Source organism: Manacus vitellinus, unplaced genomic scaffold (genome assembly GCF_001715985.3).
Source record: "Manacus vitellinus isolate BGI_N305 unplaced genomic scaffold, ASM171598v3 scaffold_16_pilon, whole genome shotgun sequence".
In the NCBI taxonomy this organism is placed as follows: domain Eukaryota; kingdom Metazoa; phylum Chordata; class Aves; order Passeriformes; family Pipridae; genus Manacus; species Manacus vitellinus.
This window is the reverse complement of record NW_021939189.1, coordinates 15,826,506-15,848,750: the sequence shown is the minus strand read 5'-3', so window position 1 is coordinate 15,848,750 and position 22,245 is coordinate 15,826,506. Positions and strand designations below refer to the sequence as shown.

Sequence of the window (22,245 nt, the reverse complement as noted above, 5' to 3'; positions counted from 1 at the left end):
AATGAGCTTTAAGATCCCTTCAAATACAAACCATTCTGGGATTCTGGGATTCTCTGAGTCTATAAAATAGCCACTGACATCTCATATGGGGAAGGAAAGCAGGAGATGTTGGTGAGAACATCCAACCTGAAGCTGTTGTGCTTGGAACTAAGTGGATTTTGGAATGACACGTCTGGGGAATTAGCATGACTGAAGTGAACAATGATACCTTTCCAGGACTGCTGGTCCTTATGCTGGGAAAGAGCCATGTGACACAACAGCTCCTACAGGAATGGGATTAGTCTTGGTTCTCTCCTTCGTGTCAGGACTTCAGAAAACACCCAACATCCCCCCACACACACTCTGTGAAGGCCACAGGGTACCTGGGGAGGGCTTTAACTTTGTATCCTGTTTAACTGGAGAAAAGGTGCAGGGCGTGGCTAGAAGCACATCTTTAGTTAACAATCCCCTTAAAACTGCTGTCAGAAGGTGGAATTCAAGGATTAGACACACCATTCCATCTTCCAAGCTGGCCACCTACACTTACAAAACCTGTAAAACCGTGCATTTGGAAAAGAATTAATTAGGTACATCCAACACAGTCATTTGGGAATGGGAAAATAATGAGGACCTCCTTTGGAAGGAAGCCAAGAAGCTGAGTTACACGAGGCCCTTGAGCACTGTCCAGGCTCCTTGATGGGAAGAGTTAAGCTCATTTTAAGCCCTCAGGCCCTGCTAATTTATAGCAGCAGCTCCAGTTGTTTTCCAGTTTGAGGAACAACATGATGCACAGACATCATCCAAATACTTTCTGTCAGAGGGGTTCAGGACCATCCTATTTAACAGAGGTCTGTCCCCCTCCAGCTGCACTCACACAGTCCCATGATGGCTTTACCTGGAAAGTTCTCACAGAGAACTTCAACCGGAGTGTTTCTCTTTGTGTCCCCAATCTTCTGATACCTCTCTTTTAAGGTGTCAGCCTGCAGCGCACAAAGACAAAACAGTTGTGGAGAAAGAGTTCAACCATGTGAGAAAGGACATGCTGTATGGGAAGAAAAACAAGGTTTTTAATGCCCGTTCTGGGTGGTATCAGGAGATGTTACTTGTAACTGAACTGCCTCCTGACTACACTGACAGGAACATTTTATGGGCTTTGGGCAGAGAAAATCCAAGGCCGTGTTCAAAACATCCTCATTAAGGAAAGGCAGGACGCTTAATAGTGTCTTACAAGGCTCCCTTCTCACAGTGCAGCCCTCAGGGCCGTGCAGGGAAGGTTTCATGGGAGAAGCAAACAAAGCTGCAGGAGCTGGGATGGCACATCAGTACCTCCCCCAGGCACAGGGCCATTGGCAGCTGAGCTGCCTCCACAAACGTCTGCAAAATATATCCACTGCAAGGGCAATTTGGGTCTTTCTGGGTGTAACAGAAAGACACCACACAGATAACAACTTACATCAGTCACACTTCTCCCAAATCCCACGCTGCTCCCACACTGCCTCTCCTTTCACCCCCAAACTGCCTATCACTGAGACAGCACTGACCAAACATCTGGTCATCAAGGAAATGAAACAGTTTGCAGTTGGATTTCCCCCTAAATCCCCTCTGAAGCACAGAACTCTGCTCCAGTTGCACCCTAAAAATGGGGTTTATTGCCTTCATTTCAAAATATGCCAATTAGACCTGGCAGCAGCTTAATTAGCATCACAGATGTTCTCTCAAGATATGGCACTGACAGTACAGACCAAAAGTGTGAGCTGAGGAAACCTAGAAGAGCCACAAAGCTGTCCCATTCTAGGTCAAGCTGGAGAGCCTGAGTTTGCCCTGGAACTCAAAAAGGAGTCAACTAATTCTTATCAAGTTCAGCACCAAACTTAGGAACTTTTGTAGAACCTTGTCAAAACCTGGAACTATTTTAGAATAATTTACAGGATTAATTTAAAGGAGATGAGTTCAGCTAAGCCAGAAATATGTACCAGAATAACACACAGAGGCGTGAATGTAAAGTCAGAAACATTCTGATTTCTTTCAAGACCCTTTCATGCTTGAAAAACCCTTTCTTTGCTTTTTCTGCCATGTGTCTGATAAGGCTGAGCTCAGACTAACTCTGGATAGGTGGTGACAGAAGAGCTTAACAAGGTCTATCACCCAAGCTGCTTCCACTGACCATTGCAGTGTCCTGCTGAGCAGCTCCTGAGCCCAAAACCTCACCTTCTTTTTTCAACAGGAGTTCTTGTCTTCACTAACAAACCTTCTGCTATCCTGATCAGATTTGGTGCCTTCGCTCCCTGCAATTCCAAAGCTGAACACAGCAGCTTAACCATCAGGGAGGTGATGGAGAAGTGAAGATGCAGCTTCCAAGAGCTTCAGAGCCAGGAAATGACTCGCTCCTGGTTAACTCAGCTGATGGATGTTGGCGGCACTCAGTAACTCAATTGCCTGCAGGCCTCCTCATTGTACACGGCATCCCATAAACTCCTCAGCACTGAGTGTCCAGCGTCTCTGGAGGGAAGCCAAGCTCAATCCTTCTGCCAGAAAACCAGTTTTTCAAGCTGAAGTCCATCTGTTCATCTAAACTCATCAAACTGCTCCCATTATAAACACAGATCCCAGATGCAGCTGGAGGATTGTGTGCCCTAACTGGAATTTCATAAACAACCACTGTGTCCCCGTTGCGCTCCAGCTCGGGGCAGCTTCCAACCACAGCTCTCATTGCTATCCCTGAACCTCTGCTCAGTCCTCTCTCCAAAACTGTACCAGTTTGGCAAATCGAAGTGCCAGGTGACATATTTCTACCTTAAAATCTTTCCTGTAGCTAAAGTTAATGCCTCGTCCTTAGACTTCAAGGACGTAAAGGAGAGGACAGTGTTTCTGGCTGGGTTTTGCCGATGTTTCCCCAGTGGATTATCCTTTGGGCAGAGACCAGCAGAAGTTTTCAAGGGTAAAACCTAAAGCTCCAACCTACCTTCAATCCCTGCCAGGGCAGGCTGCCTCGGAGGAAATACATGAACATATGGCCCAGGGCTTCCAAGTCGTCTCGACGACTTTGCTCTAAAAGAGAAGAGATGACAAATCATTGCTGCAGAGGCAGAAATGGCTCTGAGATGTCCTCAGCAGCCACACCTGTATCTGAGATAAAGGTATCACAGGGACGTTCCCTCGCTGTCTGCAGCTCAGATCTCGTGCAAAACCACCTAGAAGCTGTTTCAAAAAACCAGAAAATATGCAAAATCAGCTGGAAGGCATGAGATAACACACGAGCTGTACGACAAACAGCCCAGACTGTCTGGGATAAGTCTTAATTGCAGAGGAATAAAGCAGTTCCTCAATCCTTCTCCAGCCTGCCAGTGTCGATGGTGCACCTGCCATGTGGGGCTGGATCATTTCCTCTGGACTCCATGGGAACAGGGGATACTCACAACCAGCTGCAGGGAACTACCCTTGCACAGTGCCAACCCTTTTGCAATCACTCCTGCATCTCATTGCATCAGAGCAGGTCTAAAATAGCTCCTTCCAGAGCTGTGAAACACTTGCTGCTGTTGCCATGCAGATGTTCTGATTATAAATGAAGGGGGGGAAAAGGGGCCTCGAGCCAAAGGAAAAAGGATCGTTAAAATAAGCTGCCAAAATGTATCCAAAAACTCAAGGGAGGATAGAAGAGAACAACAAATGTGGAGTCAACAGCACAGGACTGGGGCTGGGCTGGGTCCTTGGGTTTGCTGAGCTCACAGACTGATTTGGTGCAACATTCTCGCCTCCAAATCTCTATCTGCACCAAATGATGTGCTCCACAGCCACATCCCAGAGCAGATCAAGCCCACAGGCCATGACAGAAGTGAGCTGGGCCTGCTGCTGCATCATCTGCACAAGAGGAAGGCAGTGTTTTGCACAGCGTGACTCCTTCACAGGCAGCAGTAACTTAACCCTCAGCAGATGCTGGGAGTGAGAAACACTCATGAGAAGGGAGCTGATATGACAGTTCCTGCAGGTTATCCTGATAAAAAGGAGAAAAAAAGAGGATGTCCTGGGTAATTCAGTGCAATGATGAACTTCTCAGGAAGATGGTTGACTGCACCTGTCTCTCAGAAAAACTGCAATCAGACGCCTTAGTTTTAAGTGTGAAGGGACTGATTCTGCCTGGGCTGGTCTTACCAGTGAAGCATCAGCCCCTCAAAACCCCTCCGGGCAGAGACAGCCTTCCCTGGCTGGCAGCCAGCCCTGCCCTCCTCAAATACAACCCCAGAACTGACTCTGACCCTTTCCCTGCACAAGCCCCAGCGGGAGCTGAAAACATGCAGGGAAATGGGTCCTAAGGAAGGCATGTGGTGCACTTCAAACACAAACACATCCTTCTTCCACATCACCTGCACCAGCAGCTTCCGAGCCCACTCCCTCTGTGCTTCCCATTCCCCCACCCCTTCCTGACTCTTCACTTTCCAGCATTAGAAGTTGGGCTCATCCCTCCTTACTCCCCAGAGAGAGCGAGCTCTCCAAGTGAGGTGGAAGCCAGAACACTGGGAGGCCATTCAAAGAACATTCCATTATCTTCCTTTTTTTTTTTTAGGGGTTTAAGTGAATATAAACATTTCATAAGGTGAATTTTTGCCTTTCAGCCACAGAAATGTAATCTTATGGTATAAGAGAAAGCAGCGAGGAGAGGAGATGAAAGCCAGGTTTAAAATTAGTTAAACTATTCATTTTCTCCAACCAATTACTAGGTCAGGGAACATCCAACTCTAACATCTGGAAGGTACTGAGACAGTGCTGTGCTATAAAAATCTACTTGTCCATCATTTAGTGTGGCAATCACCGCCTGCCTGCTTGTCTTTTATCAGTGCAGGGCTGCTCCCAGTTATTTAGTTCTCAATAACAACTATAATTAAGAGGCTTCCAACATTTCAGCTGCCTCAATTCCTCAAAAGAGGAGGAAAAAAGCCTCACAACTGTAAACAGCATGGCAGCATCAGGAGGTTCACAAATAGCTTGAAGAGCACAAGAGAGCTGTAAGCCAAGACACCATCAGAGCCCTACTGGACTCACATGGCAAGTTGGAGCGTGTCCAGAAGAGGGAATGGAGCTGGGGAAGGGGCTGGAGCACCAAGAGCTGCTGAGGGAGCCTGGAGAAAAGGAGGCTCATGGGGGACCTTCTTGCTCTCTCCAACTCCCTGACAGGAGGGTGGAGCCAGGTGGGGGTCGGGCTCTGCTCCCAGGGAACAAGGGACAGGACAAGAGGAAACAGCCTCAAGTTTTGCCAAGGGAGGTTTAGGCTGGATATTAGGGAAAATTTCTTCACTGAAAGGGGTTGTCAAGTATTGAACAGGCTGCCCAGGGCAGTGGTGGTGTCCCCATCCCTGAAAGTGTTCAGAAGCCTTGTGGATGTGGCACCTGGGGACAGGGGTTAGTGGTGAACTCGGCACTGCCGAGGGAGTGGTTGGATACAATGACCTTAGAGAGCTTTTCCAGCTTAAGTGATTCTGTGACTCTTGGAGCTCCCCCTGAGCAGACAGACCTTTGCCAAGGTGGGTGTTGATGGACATGTATCTCGCCGTTCCAGTTAAGCTCTTGTGCTCCCTGTAGGGTATGTGTTTTTTGGTTTCTGGGTCAATGTACTCCTTCGCCAGTCCAAAGTCTATGATGTGGATGACGTGCTCCTTCTTATTGCCTTGCCGGCCAATGAGGAAGTTTTCTGGCTTCACATCTCGGTAGATGAGGTTCTTGGAATGCACATACTCCATCCGAGAGATCTGCAGAACGACAAGGAAACGGTTATTTGGGAGCAGACCAGCCACCGGGAGAGATGGAAGAGGAATTTCTCATCCCCTCCTCTCCCTGGCTATTGTGCTGTGCTCCCTGACTTTATTCCCACGGAAATGGCAAAAGCTGTTTATGAGGCGTTACCGCCGGGATGCAGCTCTTGGCAGGAAGCCACGGGGAACTGCAGCAGCCTTTTTGTATTGATTTTAAACATACTAAACCAGTTACCAAGTGCTCTTCCCTTGCCCACCGCCTTCCCTTGTTGCTCTGTGTCTTACCACCTTCCTCCCTCAACCCATATGTTGTCTTAGACACGCCAGATTCTTCATGGAGGGGGATTTCTGGGCAGGCAGAAGATTTATGATCCTCAAAGCTGACTAAAATAATAATTAATCTCACTGCTGTCAACTAGGAATAGCTGGAATATTTGTCAGCTTTTGACGAACATTGTTCTGGCAGCATGACTGAAAGGGAAGGTGAAAGGGCAGGAACCCCACTTCCAAGGTGATGGAGGGCCTCCAACAACACACCTTGTTCAGAAGTTCACCATTAAAATTGCTTCTGAACCCAAATATATTGCAGGTGATGTCTGAACAGGTTGCCAAGCAGTTCTCCTTTGAGTCCCTAACTTAAGAGATGATTCCAACTGGAAATAACTCTCAATTCATTTTAATTTATGAACTCTAACTGCCTTTTTAGTTTTTAAATGAGAACACATGAATCTCCATTTCGGGCTGTTCTGGTCGCAGCTGCCCCACCTGCCGTTGGACACGGTGGCTTTGGTAAGCAAGGCACTTGTTTGGAGAGGCCACTGGGATTGACCCACATCCACGTGGGCTTGCAATACTATGACACCACCACGAAGCTCCCACAGACTCCCAGTTTTGCACTAACGAGTGTCAGTCCCCAGAGGTCAGTGCCGCACTGCTGTGATGGATGTCAGGATGGCGCCCTCAGGTTTGGGGAACATCTAAGGCAAGAGCCACCAGCTGGTCATCCCCTCTGAGTGGATCCCAGCAGGAAAGCTCCACAGGTTGGAGCTCTGGATCACTGAGCCAGCTCTCCCCAGGCTGAAAAGCAGAGAACCAACACCCCATCAGCCCTTCCAACCACCCCGCTCGCCATGACTGTGAGCACTGCTGGGCTGACAAACCCCACCTGCTCCTCCATTTCTTGCTGAATCCACACACCAATCCACGGGGCAAATCCAGATCATTCTTTCTCTTCACAGACCTTGGATCCACACCTGGCTTAAAGCTCCATGTGTGTGTGATCCCTCCATCCAGCTCCCAAGCCCTTATCAGGTACCTGATTTTTAAGGAAAACTTGCTGCATTTCCACCTCTTGGAAAGAACAGGCAGGAGGGGGCAGCACTCCTTGTAAAATAAGCAGCTCTACAAGGAGGGCAGCAGACAGGAAAAAACTGGCTGCAGGTGAATCAGGATTAAAAAACAGGACTTGCTCAAAGGCTCTTCAAAGAAGGAACCGGCACGTGCTGCCGCTCCCCTCCCCTCCACGCAGTGATTGATTTCAATGTGCTGGGAAAATGGGTTTCACGGCTAACAGCCATTATTTCCAATCAATTACAGGCTGATGCAGAGCAGAGCAGATGCTCTTCAGCCATTCTTCACGCTTTGAATCATCTACAGGACACAGCAGCAGGTTGGGAAACAAAAAGATACGTCAGGAGGCAATTCAAATGAAGATGCAACCCTTGAAAGTGGAACAAAGCACTTCCTCGCCTCTCCACATGTAACAAGCTCTCAAGCAGAGCCTGACAGGCTCATTTGATTTGTTCCTGCTACCAGAGCAGCTCAGTTGTTGAAATCCCAACAGCAATTAGACAACCTGGAAAGAGCCTCCTTTTTTTGTTCTTTAAAAACTCACAGCAAGTTGCATCAGGCAGGACAACAGCCTGGTCAGCTGAGGTGTTAGATGAACCAGCAGCAGCACTCAGAGGTACTTATTTACCTGCCTTTTTTCCTTCCACCTGCCTTTTCTGCTTTCACCACACACACACAGATGTTGTGGGGTCTTTCATATTCCTTCTTCTTTATTTCCACCTGCCTGGATGCTTCATGCGGGAGAGCCATGAAGGGTGGAAGACACCGTGAGTCAGAAAGATGTTTCCTGGAGCAGCTTCCATGCTTTATTCCCCCTGACAAGATGCTCACCCTGCTTGTGGCTGCTGTGATGCAGAGTATCTGGGCCACATCATCCTCCCAGGCTCACTGCCTGGGAAGACACGAGCAGTGGTGGTGTGGCACGACCTCGGCACAACTTACACCCACTGCACAGCTGAAGGAGGGGAGAAGGGGAGTTCCTGCTCCAGAAATGTGCTGGATGCAGAGATGCAGTGCCCAACTCCTCTGGGTTTGAACCACAGGCTCTAACTATTCTATAGTCAGAGAAACCACTTGAGGAGCTGGGACTAACTTGGCATTGCTTTTACACTGAATAAACAGCAAGCACAGGAGCACTGGGGGTGGATGGAAGACTCTTGTGAATTAAAGAGGGATTTTCATGGCCAGGGCCGGCCCAGTCCATCTTTGGGCCACAAATCTCCATTTCAGATGTTGGAGAAACCCACAGGAGGGGAGAGAATCCCTTGGCACACAGCAGGACCCCTGCGCTGCGGCGAAGAAATGAGAGGATATTGTGACATTTACCAGATGCCAAACAAACCCATGCTTTCATTTGCCTTCCTCTTGCCAAGGAAGGAAGTGTAACAAATCCTCTTCTCCCAAAAAGGTAACTCTTAAGGAGCTGATCTCAATGGCAATCTCATCTCTAGATCCTCCTGATAAATTCAAGCCCTTCTTCCACTCATGACCTGTTTGAATATCAGAGATATTCAAGATCAGCAGAGATACAAAATTTACCTTGTTTAAAGGCAATTTTAGATGGTCACCAATGAGAAACCTTTTTGCCACGACTTGGTCCAGACCACATCCAGAATGTTTGCCCAGTGCCTGGCACAATGGATCTGCTGAGCTGTCAGGGAGCATCGCACAGGCTGGACTCGGCCAAGAGTGAAAAACTGAAGTCTGAATAAAAACCCATTGTCCCCAGATTTATGGGCTACAGGGACTGACGTAGTGACCATGGTTTTAAATGCCAAGCTTGGCTTCATTCAGGAGCATCACTCCCTCAATCTGTTTGGCTGCACGTGGAGGATGGAGGAAGTAGCTCCAGCCTGAACGATTTCCAGACAGGCTCTCCTTGAAGACTCATTATCATCCAGTCTCTATCTCCCTCGGCCAGGAGAGCCTTCTTGGTATAAAACTATACTTTAATTCTTCTGCAATCACAGTCCTTAAAACAACGACGCTGTCCTTGTTTTTCCTAGAGAAACTCCTCTTATCTTTTAACGTCTTCAGATTAAAGGATCCATCGCAGTCCTGAGATGATGCAACCTGTCAAGCTCAGTAAGGCCAGCCAAACACAAATGTGTATTAAAAAATATCTTTCCACAATGTCTCTCATTAAAAATTGACCACTGGACACAAAGGGAAAGGACCGGATGCTCCTACAGACATAGGGATCATCACATGTAAGTGAAGGGAGAAAGATGAGGGGAACAAGGGGTGGTTACCCTTTATTCTCATGCCCATGGCTGGAATTCCAGAAGCTTAAGCAGGTTTGGCTGGTCAGAACCAAAACAAAATGTAATTCCTGGATGTGAACCGCTGGAGTTTGACAGTCCAACTTCCCTTCTCTGATGTGTGTCTCAAACTGGAGGGTGACACAGTGACTGCAATCATTTAGTGTCAAGAAAAGATAAATCCAAGACAATTTCCCCCAAAGCCTTGTGGCTGCAGTGAAGGGTTTTCATTCCAGTCACGTTAAGTGCATGCCAGCTCCTTCGGGAAACACGTCTCCCAGGCCCAGGGAAGGTGCTGGGGTACACCTGAGAATGATAATTCTGTTTCCTTCAACGTGCACACTCCAAGCTGGCAGCTCATGTAACCTCCCTGAGAACACTGAAAAGGTCCTAAAACATCTCCCCACAGCAAAAGGAGCAGTGCTGCCTGGTCCTTTGGGAGAACATCAACTCCTCCATTTCCAATTGCTTTTGGGGTCCTCCCACATCACCCTCAGCATGTTTTCCCACTGGTACCAGTGTCTTGCTGAGCTCCAGGCTTGCTGAGGGTACAAGGTCAGCAGATGATGCCAATGAAGAATGCCCAAGCACAGAGCTGAGCTGCAGCCCTGGAGCACGACAAAAGGCAGCTGACACTGCTCTGACAGTCTTGATTTCCCCAGCAGTCACAAGGGAATGGATTTACACCTTTCATTTGCTTCTTTACAACCAAAAGGTCACATGAGCTAAAGCTTTGGCTTTGCCAGCTGTTGCCACTTGATTTAATCAAAACCAATACCATAAATTGGCTTTCCACTGATGAAGGAACACTCAAAACCAATAGAACTTGACTACTCCACCCTGGGAGACCCAACTGCACAAACCTAATACCAGGCAGGTGCTGTTCAAACTTCTGCTGTTGTGATCTCAAATTTCCATTTAAGATTCTGCTCTGGCACACTTCAGTTTACCTGGAAAGGAGTGTGTTCCTCATCCCTTACCATCTTCTCTTCCCTGCAACACTTCTATCCACAGAGCTGTTAATGTGGATATACAGTCCCTACTCTGCTGTGGAGTATCTGAGTGATCCCAAGGTACAAGTATCCAAGATCTGGATATCTGCAGATACCCATATACTTGGGAATCTGCAGACCACAGGCTGAAAACCAAAAAGCTAAACTCAAATGATCACTGACTAGCCCTACTGACTCAGGGAAGTTCCCCTCACCCTTAGGACATTCAGTTTTCACATTGTTCACATTTAACACAGACCCCTTCCAGCTTGGCTTCCTTTCCTTCTCAGGTAAATTAATGTGATGTTGCCCATAGATCTATTATATTCCAACTGTTAGTAATTTAAACCCATTGGCAAATTTTGACCAAATTTGACCAAGACAGGGCCCTCCAATGCTGGTATTTTGGCTAAGGAGAGCTCAGCTCCCATCGCTCTGCTAGGTCTCAGTCTGTGAGTGGCCCGGCAGCACCAAACCAGTAGAACTGGTAGGACTGTGGGAGGGTGCTGTGCTCTCTGTGTCCTGGGGAATGGGTAAGAAATGAGATGTTCCTGGGACATCCAAACAGAAGGAGTGAGCTGGGGTAGGTACCGGGGCAGGGCTGTGTAGGGGACATGGGACGCAAGTCCGTAGGAATCCAGTGTCACTGGTTCTGCTGCGCAAGGAGCGAGGTTCTCATAAGCATAACTTGACCTTGCCTTCATAGGCAAGAGTTCTTCTCACACCTGAGAAGTTTTCTTTTATAAAAAACATGGAGAGAGGCTTTTTATCAAGGCCAGCAGGGATAGGACAAAGGGCAACATTTTTAAACAGAAGGCAGGTTTAGTTTGGATGTAAGGACGAAATTCTTCCTGTGAGGGTGGTGAGGCCCTGGCACATGTTGGCCAGAGAAGCTGTGGCTGCCCCATCCTGGGAAGTGTTCAAGGCCAGGTTGGATGGGGCTTGGAGCAACCCATGGCAGGGGGGTTGGATTAGATCTTTGAAAGTTCCTTCCAACCTGAACCATCCTGTGACTCTGTAACAGAAGGAGATTCTCTCTCCAAGCAACAGACTGCCCTGAACCTTGCACTGCACCAACCCATCCTCAGCTCTCCAGGACTGGCAGACCCAAGTGGCCCTGTGGAGGCCCCACTGTCACTCACCAGCTGGATGGCAATCATCAACACCGTCTTCAGGGTGAATGTCCTGTCACAGAGGTCAAACAAATCTTCCAAGCTGGGACCAAGCAGCTCCAGTACCATGGCGTTGTATTTCCCACACGGCCCGAAGTAATACACCTGGGGAAGCCCTTCAGCTGGAAGGGATGAACAGAGTTCAAATCAGTCAGTGGGACAAGGTTAATTCCCTTCCTCCGGCACGTACGTCTTTCTCTGGGCAGAGCTTTACTGTTACCTTTTGAGTGATTCTGTTTGATGTTGCCCAATAAGGAAATAAGTTCCAGCACACACTGTGAATGAACTGAAGGCCAAACCAGTGCAGGCTCTGCTCAGCTACACCCTTGGACAGACAAATGGATTTCAGAGCAATAACACGACCACATGAAAGCCTTGAGCTTTGGCAGCTTGAAGACTTGGACTTAGGGAACAAGACACAGAGTTCCCTGTGCTGTACTAAACACCAGGCAGAGAACAAGCCCAGATGTCGTTGGCACTTGTCAGAGCAGTTAGGAAGATGATAGCCCTTGGAGAACATGAGGCATGGCCAAAAAAGGGCTGCTTTGTCACTCAAGATAATACACAGCCCTTGTCTTTCAGCACAACCTTACACAACGGTTACTCCTATTATACTCAGGGAAAGGAAGAAAAAATCCTTTTCCTTTAAAATAGAGAAAAGCTTTAAATTTTGACCCATCACCATGTAAAAACAGGTGATCATAGTCATTAAACATATGTGCACACACATAACTATTAACATCCAATTGGTAGGAGCCAGAGCCCACCTTCCCACCCAACTCAGCTCAGCAAGAGCACACAGTGTTGATGCTCAGCTGGCAGGGGGTTTTTGGGTGGGTCAGCTTTCTAAAAGGCATTGGAAGGGAAAAAAACCAGCCTCGGTATTGGAACACTCACAGAGCTGCACAGCACTCCTGAAATTACCTTTGAGTTCAAAGTAAATCAGAGCAGCCCATCCAGGAGGAATTCGGTGCAGGGCTAAGTGCTCATTTTGACAATCAGCACCTGCACAGCACTCAGCATCCCAGCACTCAGCATCCCAGCACCAACATCAACTGTGTAACACTCATAAAATTATATGTATTTGCAGTCAACACCTCACAAGCAGTTCCAAAACACAGTGGAAGGGTTTTGTTTTGAAATGTGGGGGTTTGTCCTATGTCAAAACAAGGTATTTGCTTGAATCCCCAAAGATAGGGTATCCTGCTATTCAGTGTAAAGGCTGAGCCTGGGGAGCACCACTACAGAGATCCATAAATTACAGAGCACGGGACCTGAACACAGCGTGATCATTAATTTTATGGCGTGTTTTAAGTAGGTGCAGGCCCACACCTCTGTTTACATAAGAGATCAATAATAGAAATAGCAAAATAATCAACTAATGAAGTGCACGGTTTGGTATCACGGTGTTCTCAGGCAGTGGAACAGGGAAACACTTAAGGCTGGAGTGCATCAGCAACACAGCAACTGCATGTCCTACTCCAGATTTAGGGAAGCCTTGTTAATCCACAGCACTCTTCAATCTGCCAGCAATGTCATAAATGTGGAGCTGAGATTACTAAAGCTTAAATGCTACAGAACCTGTGCTCCCATGTACAGCTCCAAAAGAACAAAATGTGGCTTGACAAAGATTACCAGAGGATGGTTTTAATCTTGTTAACTCGGGGAATCACGTTAGGTATCTGTCATCGGGATGCATTAATGGGATATTACAGAGTGTTGCAGGAATTCCCTGTCTAACCAGAGTTTTGTGTCCCACATAAAACATTTACCCAACCTGGTTTTGGGAGGCTGCTGCTCCTAGCAGAGCTCCGTGCTTTAGAAAGCACTAACAGCTATTAAATCCTCCAGGAAAACAGGATGGTTTGATGCAGAAGCAATTCAGAAAGCCAAACAATGATGGCATGTGATCCAGGCAGCTCCAAAATGCTTTCAAATATCCCCAAATCAACATAAATGGCAATTTCATGCCATCAGCTTAGTGCTGAAGGCTGGAATAATTGTGATGGTTCTTGAAGTAACTCATGGTGAACCACTGGGTTTTCAGTGAAGTCTGATGAATATTTGCCTACATAATCACCTCTAACCCAAAGATCAGCATCTCTACTTTTTTAGAGACAGTAGAAGAATAATAGAAGAGCAGAATATTCTATGCAACATTTAAAACTGAGACGATTATAAATTCTAGATATAAAGTCAGTACTTCTACCACAAGTCTCAAAAAGCGGAAATCAGGAAAGAATTGGGATTAGGACTGTGCTAATTAAGGTATGTGGGAGAATAAAATTGCAGAAAGGCTTTACAGTGGTGAAGGATCTCATTCCCAGAGCAATGGAGAGGAGAACATTTACAGCCTCACTTGGCCAGGAGTGAGCACTGCAACTAAAATTCAGTTCCTACTGGGCATAAGAACCAGGAAGATCCATTGCAGCAAGACACAAAATGTGGGGATTTCATGTCAGGAAGGAAGCAACACAACTGTTTAGTGCTCTCTGGGATACCAATTCCTTCATCTTTACCCCCTCAAAGCCTTGCAGCCAAGAGCTTGGAGAACTCTCCTTGTCTTTAACCTCTGGGAAGGCTCTGCTCTGGGTGTGAGCTCCAACAAGGTGAGGCTGTACCAAAGAACATGAAAAAAAGCATCCTGAGACATTATTTTTAGGGTTTGATTTCCCTCTGAGGGTTTTCAGCAGCAGTCAAGAACTTCCCTGCTGCCTTTGCCAGAGTAAAACTGCTGTAATATAATTCTAATTTCCAGAGCTGCATTGCTGTGTCCCAGACCCAAAGGAGCATCACTGTTGAGCCCTGTGAAGCCTCCCAGCCCAAGCCAGGGCTCCTCAGCTCCACATAAGTTACTGAAATGAAGTTAGGAGAGACACAGGGTAACATGCCCTGAGCTCATTCAAACTCAACTCAACTCACTGGGAAGGGGCAAAGCTTGAAAGAGCAGTTGTGAGCTTGGTGTACATACTAAAGGGAGTCTGTTGGCAGATGAGACTGGATGGAATTTGAGATACAGGCAGCTCCAGACCCATTCAGAACAATAAAAAGGGTCAGCCTAAGAAAATCTGCATCAAATTTGATTTAACCACAGCCCATCTGCATAATTCATGATGTAGCTTGGCTCTGTTTCAGGACAAGTGTCCTGGTGCCACTGAGTCCATTGCCACAGTGAACCACAGAAACTCCATAAATATCACCAGCAGACCTGTAAATACTTAAGTACATTGCCAAGAGAGACTGATGGAGGAAAAAGGACTTTTTTGACTGGGCTGTTGGCTTTCAGGTTTTTAATGGTGTCAGGAGAGGACTGGAAAGGTCACACAAAGCCAAGGTGCCATATTGCAGGTGAGCAGCTCTGGAGTCAAAGACTGCAGGATGAAAAGCCACTGGCAGAGCAGAGTCTCATCCTAAGGACTCAAAGGTAAACTCAATACCTGAAGTACAAACCATGATCAGTTTAATGCAATTAATGCATGAAATCACACTGAAACTAGGAATTGCTCCATGGCATTAAACAGGAGCAACAAATTAAGGGAAGAAAATCCAGGCATGACAGATGCAGGTTTTCCTCTGGAGAACACCACTTTATTACAGTGGAGGCTGCTGCAAGCAGAAATCATCTCAATTTGCTTAACGGCTTTGGTCTTGCTGCTGAGTGATTTGGCTCGGCTACATGGAAAAGGCCCCGCTCCACCCTCGCTCTCACGGGAAGTTTATCACCCCAATAAACACAGACTGATCGCTGCACTGGAATCCACAGGCAAATTCTGCTACTTCAGCAGAGCGATGTCTTGGAAAAAATTCAAGCTGAGCACAGCGAAAACCCAGCAAAGCATTTCAGAGATTAAAGCCTTGCGGCTGGAACGACAGCGAGCGCAGGCAGCAAAGCCAAAAACTAAGACTCTCCTTCCCCCACACTCCTGAGCAGCCCCACGAGACTGGCCTTGGCTTTCCTAAACTCTCACTGCTTTGGCTTTGGCTGCCACCAAAAGGGACCATCGCATCACCTTCTCGTGCTCACGGGGCTGAGCAGTAAGTTGGGTCAACCCAAAAAACCTTGGCTTGGGCTTGAATGCAAGAATGGGAACGGTAACAAACAGCAGGACCACTGCTCTTCCACAGCGCTTCATCTGAGCAGAATTAACACCCAGAACAACTCCTTTCAGCAAATTTCCATCACCAGATCGACCATCCTGGCTGATCCAAGTCGTGCTGTCTTGCTTTTACATCATGACTAACAGCCCTAAGAGCTCCTCAGGCATCCAGCACACTCCAAGAAGCCACATTAGTCCAGGCACACAGACATTCCAGGCACACAACCATTTCCAGGACCGGCTATGAAATGGCAACGGGCAGAGATGCCAGTCAAGGGTTATGCCCAAGGGAAATCAGACTGTGCAGCACCTGCCCCACATGGCAGGCCCGGAAAGCAGGACCCATCTGCTGCAGCAGAGCACACAGACGCTGTGTATGACCACGAGAGGCTACAAATAAACCTCAACAACAGCCAGCAGCCCAAAAGACACCCAACTGCAAGCAGCTACATGTGGCACCTACACCAGTGGAGAGGCAGAAACTGTGTCCCCACAGAGCAAATAACCAGGAGACATCCACAGTTTGTGAAAAGTGATCAGTACAGTAGTATCTGAATCACCCATGTTTTTTGCTCCTAGAGGGAATTGGTTTCTGCTGCCCTTCCATGTGGTGTGCCCAAATAGAAAAGTTGATGTTTTCAATTTCAAGAATTACAGAAGAATTTCAGACCCTCTCTTCACTCAGGTTTCAACACTGAGCTCTACTGCAGAGCTAACCCCAAATTAGATACCCAAAACACAGGGAGGGCGGATCAATCCAATATCCAACAAAGGGCTGATGCTCGACACAAAACCACACTCTATGTGAGCAGCAAGAACTCTTCTCCATTGAGAAGGATGCAGAGACACACCAGCAGCAGCAGTGCACAGAAAGTTCTGTGTGATTTTAAAGCAGGGCTGATGAATGGGCCGCAGATTGTCTCAAAATTCCCATTCAGAGCAGAAAGTTTATTTTTACAAATCACAGAACACAAAATTACACGATGAACAGCATAAATAGCAACTGTGCGAGAGCTGAACATCTATAGCTAAAATTAAACATGTTCCAAACAAATTAAACAAATTGCTTTAGAGTAGTCTACCCATTTAAGCTGATTACACTAATGAGGATCTACCCTTCTCTTAATTTTCAGATCAGAATAAAATCCTGGCTGAAAGAGAAGCTTTGTGATCAACATCAACTGGGCCAAGATCTCAGCTTTTAACCTCTTCAAACACATCCTGTGAAAATCTACCTGAGCACGTTGGTTAACGGGTTATGCCTGTGAGCTGGGAGTAAAACAAAAACTTGTTTTGACCTTCAGGTTTTGGAATAATCTGCTTCAAAAACAGAAAGAGGAGAGAAAAGTTGAGATAGGTTCATTACTGGGAACAGAGTTCATAGTGGGTTGGCAGGGACCTTAGAGATCATGTCGTTCCAACCCCCTGCTATGGGCAGGGACACCTTCCACTAGACCAGGCTGTTCAGAGGCCCATCCAACCTGGCCTTGTTGTTGTTCTGAAGGTCTTTTGAATTTTTGATTGGATGCATTTCAGAGATGTCTTCCCTCAAAATAATACTGCAAAAGCTTTGGGATACAGCCCTTCACTTTCAACCTGAACTGGAGGAGCTTGGGGAAGGACAGAGACTTTGGGTGATTGAGAGGATTTCTTCTTGTTTCTTGCCAGAAAACACTCAGCAGTTGAGATGCGAAGGCAAACGAGAAGAAAATGTAATTTGTGACTCCAGCAGAAGCTCAGTGTGACAGCGCAGGGTCTGCCACAATCTCTCCAACCACTCCAAGGCTTCAGAAACCTGGAACCGGCATCAGATTAGGGAAACAACCTAAGAATAACAAACTGATCCCACAGACACACAGAGAAATATCCACCTGGAGCAGTGGGGTTGGAGCAGTGCCGGTGCCCGAGGACAGGCAGCTCTGCAGCAGCTCCCTTCCCACCGCTCTGATTCACGGAGATGACCACCACGACTGGGGGTCAGGCATGAGTGTTTCTAGCCTGGCTTACGAGTGTAAAGCTTATGAATAATTTCCTTGCTCTCCTGAGCTTTGATACTGTGGTTTGAGAGCCCAGGATTTACTTTCAGTTCTCTCTCTCTCACTCATCTGAGCAGGGGGAAGAGGAATCAGACTTGCCCAGAGCACCAGGCTGCATCTGCTCCCCCTGAGCATCCTCCTGCTCCGTTTGCTCCAGCTGCTGCCAGACACCTGGCGCTCCACTGCCAGCTTTTCCCATCATCTCCTCCCTGGACTGGACAATGAATCATCTCCCTCCTGGGAAATGCTGCAGGCTCCATCACCCCTGCCCAGCAGGAAAGGCTGTGGCAGGACCTTCCAGTGCAGTCCACTGGCAGGTGAGGAGGCACAGAGCCACCTCCAAGAGGGAGGAGAGGCAGAGCAAGGCCTTCCCCTTGCCCTTGGATGTGGAAGAGGCACAGTTCAAACACTCTGAACCTGAGAGGTACTGGGAAGTAACACCAGGGTAATGTCACAAGTTCATCATAGAAGAGTTTGGGTTGGAAGAGACCTTAAAGCTCATCTTGTCCCACCCCCCTACCAGGGGCAGGGACACCTTCCACTAGACCTGGTTGCTCCATGCCTTGTCCAACCTGGCCTTGAACATTTCCAGGGATGGGGAAGCCACGAGAAAGTATTGGATCAGCATCTTCTCCCCTGATGATGGCAGAGGAAGCCAAGTTTTGATGGGAAGAGGTGACACTGAGCACAACAGTGAGTTGTGAGGAGACAGAGCTACTGTCATCTCTAACGAGGTCCACGTGGACCCCGAGACTCCAGCCTCACTCCAGCACATTTTGTGCATCTTCTCAGGATATGCAGGATGTATTTAAGCCCTGCTGTGTTTTGAGTAGCTTGTTAGTATTTGAATCGACCAAAAAAAAAAGGTGTGGAAAAAGGAACAGAAGAAAAACAGACATGGGAAGGACAGAAGGAAGAACATATTTGTTCTCGCTGCTGGTAAAAATCCAGACTATTTGATTTTTACTTCAATTTCAGAAAAACAAATTTCAGGATGGCCGTGTTATTAGAATGGGGTGGCAGTTCTTCCTCCTTAGGTGGTACAAGCTGCTTTCCTGACATCATGGCTTGACTCTATTAAACAACTCCTCACATCCACAAAGGAAGAAGCAGTTGAAGAGGGGGTACCAAGAGGACGTTCACATTTGTATTCATAAAGATAAAAAAAGACTGGGAGGAGAAACAGCCCTACTGGAAAGGCTGAATGCAGGAAAACTTTCAAAATCTGGGAAATTTACCCAGGAACAACCATTCACAGGCAGTTTTTTAGTTGTAACAACTAAACTAGTCATGTAAAATTGTTTCAATTCTTGACAAATACAAAAGAATAAAGCATAGCAAAATAAATTGCTTTTTTGGCAAGTTTCAGGAGATGTAATTCACATTTCTAGGGCTCAAGGAAAATGACTGCACTTGAATCCCCTTTGCAACAACCTCTTGCTTCAGTGATTATAGCAGCTGGCCCATAGAACAACATTTTAAAATAAGGATAAAACCAGTATATAATTTTAGAAGAGTTATTTTAAACTACCCCAAAACATTCTAGCTTAAATTCCAGCTTAATTATCTACCTCTTCCCCCACACCTGCAATACAAAGACAGGGGCAGAAGAACATCACTGCATAGGTTGCCCAGGGAGAGGTGGAGACACTCAGCAGCATTCCTGGAGGGACTGAAAAGTTGTGTGGATGTGGCACTTGGGGATAGGGTCGAGTGGTGGCCTTGGCAGTGCTGGGGAAATGGTTGGACTCGAGGATCTCAGAGGGCTTTTCCTACCTCAGTGATTCTGTGGTTCTCCTTCCCCGCAGGTCCCCAGGTTGGGTGAGCTCTGCTGGGCATTCAGAGCCAGACCATGTCAAACCAACCAAAACAAACAAACAAAAAAAACCCACCCCCCCAAAAAACCTCCAAAAAACCCAAACACAAATTGTTTCCCAGTTGGTTTTCCTTGGCATTGCAATTCCTGTATTGGTTCAGCTCTACCTGCTGAGAGAGTCAAGTGGCAGGTTTTGGCCACTTCTTTTTAACCAGGTTGAGATGAAATCACAGAGTTATTTTCTTTCCTTTAAGAACAACTTCATAGAATCATGGAATATCCCGAGCTGGAAGGACCCACAAGGATCATCAAGTCCAACTCCTGTCTCTGCACAGGACAATCCAACAATCCCACCCTGTGCCTGAGAGTGTTGTCCAAATGCTCCTTGAGCTCGGGCAGCCTTGGTGCTGTGACCACTGCCCTGGGGAGCCTGTTCGGTGCCAAACACCCTCTGGGGGAAGAACCTTTTCCTGATACCCAGCCTAAACCTCCCTTGACACAGCTTGGGAGCATCGAGTTCCCATTAACACTCATCACCTTCCTCCCAGCTTCCAAATCACATGACAAGACTAAAGACAGAGGGGGCAGAGCTCACCCAGCTTCGTTTAAATACCCTCACTTCCCAGAGGAAAAGACTACAAAAAGGACATCACATATTAGCTCTTTGCTGGGAGCCAGATATTGTAAAAGACCTGCAGTTATTATACCAACCTAACCCTCCTCTGATACAGCTCCAGTCATTCCCTCGGGTCCTGTCCTTGGTCACAGAGCACAGTGCTGCTCCTTGGGAGGAAGATGTGCACATTATGCATATGAAGTGATGCATGTTAATTACATTACAGGTATAAATTTCAGAAAGATCAACGCCAGAAGTTCTTGGTTTTAAGAGAATGTTCAGCTGCACCCAAATTTAACTCCAGAAGCAGTGCCAAGACAGAGGCTCCTTCTAGGCAGGTGAAAAACGCTAAGAAAGCAGCAATAATAAAAGGCTTGTGCTGAATTGCTCCTGTGTTGCCCAGAGAACCATCTTGATTTGATCACACCATATCACAAGTGGCTCCTGCCCTTCCTCAGCTCATTCCCATTGGAGACTGTGGGCTGGAGGCAGAGCTTTGACCGGCTCCTCCTTCCTCCCCATCCACAAGCCAGAAAGCCATAGCACCGAGTTAAGTGATGCTTTAAGGTCCCTGGGCAACAGCCAGGATGTGACACAAGGGGGTGACACTACCACAGAGACAATACTGAGGGATCTGACAGCCTGGATTACAGCTCGGCTCCAACCCACATCTCTGTGGAGGGACCAGAGTCGTTCTAGCCAGGCTGGCAAAATGGCATAAGGCAAAACTGGCACGTCCAGGCAGGATCTGGCATTAATCCAAAAGCATTTGGGTCTGGGATGACATCAGATGGGTCCAATTCAGTGAGATTAAAGCAGCAGTCACATCAGACATAGAATCTCTGGGTGCTCGGAGTAAGGTGATGCTCAGGCAGCTGAAGGCCAGCTTCACACCAGACCATGGTGGGACAATCTGATGGCATTTTTGGCAGCACAGCCCTGTGTGCCATCTCCCAGGTGTGCTGGGATCTGCCTGCAGAGGCATGGGTGCACATGGCCCCACAACACTCATGCTGACCCACTGGGAGGGGGGGCACTTGCTCCTGCAGCAGTATCAAACCAGTAAGTGATGGATGCTGAGAGTCAAACGCACGTGAACTCCCCACAACAAGTCAAGAGATGGGCATTCATCAGTCCCATAACTGTGGTAGGTTTGGAGGGAAAAGGGGTTTTTTCAGATGAGTAGGAAAGTGTTACCCACACGGTCCTTCCAGCCTGAGGAAAAACCTCCCACTCCCTCTTATCACAGGAGAACCTACTGCCAAACAGAAGTTCAGAGGCACTGAGATCCCACCTCCAGATATCATCTCTGTTTCACCTTAAGAGAGCTGAGCATGAGGGGGTAGGAATGGAATTTTAATGGAAAAACTGCCATTTTCAGACAGAAAAATTATTACAAAACTGCAGAACTCCCTCTGATCCATCACAGACTCAGAGGAGAGGCTGTGGCTTATCTTTTACCAAGCAGAGGGGGTTTTTCAGTAGCAGGCAGGACACAGCTCTGAAATGCAAACTCCAAACCCATGGGAGAGCTGGTCTGAGAGGTGGGCAACCCTCTGGCCCAGGACTTCACTTGTGTCAAACCTCGCTGGCACAGTTCAGTGTTTCGCCTTGAAAACCTTTGGCATGTGTAGGATGCCTCTGCTGCTTTGAAAGGGATCCCACTAAATCAGGCACCCACCTTCCAAAAGGGAATCAGCTTTGTTTGGATCAAGGCAGGCTCAATACCTGCAACAGCTGCCCTCCTGAAAATGGATCAGATTTTACAGCTCTAGACCTTAATTTGCTCCTAAGTACAGCATCCTGATGGCTTGAAAAATGTTCAGAGAAGGGGAAGAAAAGGGGGACAAGCAGAACAGCAAGGCCAACTGGTTCCCACATCCTTATTAATGATCCTGGCCCTAACTGCCAAACTAGGTTTTCCATTCAGTGTAAATGTAAATTCCAAAGTTTATCTTCAAACATCATGGGTCATGTGGCCTCCTCAGCCCTGGAGGTGTTCAAGGCCAGGCTGGACAGGGCTTGGAGCAACCTGGTCTAGTGGAAGGTGTCCCTGCCCATGGCAGGGGAGTGGAACGAGATGAACTTTAAGGCCCATCCCAATGCAAACCAGTGTGTGGTTCTCTGATCTTCACCTCCCCACTCTGACGGCTAAGGCACTCCAATTCCCAAGCACACCCTG

At 47.4% G+C, this 22,245-nt stretch overlaps 1 protein-coding gene across 3 annotated transcripts in view; it reads right to left on the bottom strand.

The window, feature by feature from the left end:
* Positions 1 to 22,245, bottom strand: part of CSNK1G1 (casein kinase 1 gamma 1) — an 81,672-nt gene that overhangs the window by 17,972 nt on the left and 41,455 nt on the right. For all 3 annotated transcript variants that reach the window (XM_008924107.4, XM_008924106.4, XM_018069854.3), the window contains 4 exons: positions 11,469 to 11,620; positions 5,486 to 5,720; positions 2,942 to 3,027; positions 875 to 959 (listed from right to left, as the gene is read on the bottom strand). In XM_008924107.4, coding sequence (XP_008922355.2) covers positions 875 to 959; positions 2,942 to 3,027; positions 5,486 to 5,720; positions 11,469 to 11,620 — 558 coding nt within the window. The remainder of the gene's footprint in view (positions 1 to 874; positions 960 to 2,941; positions 3,028 to 5,485; positions 5,721 to 11,468; positions 11,621 to 22,245) is intronic.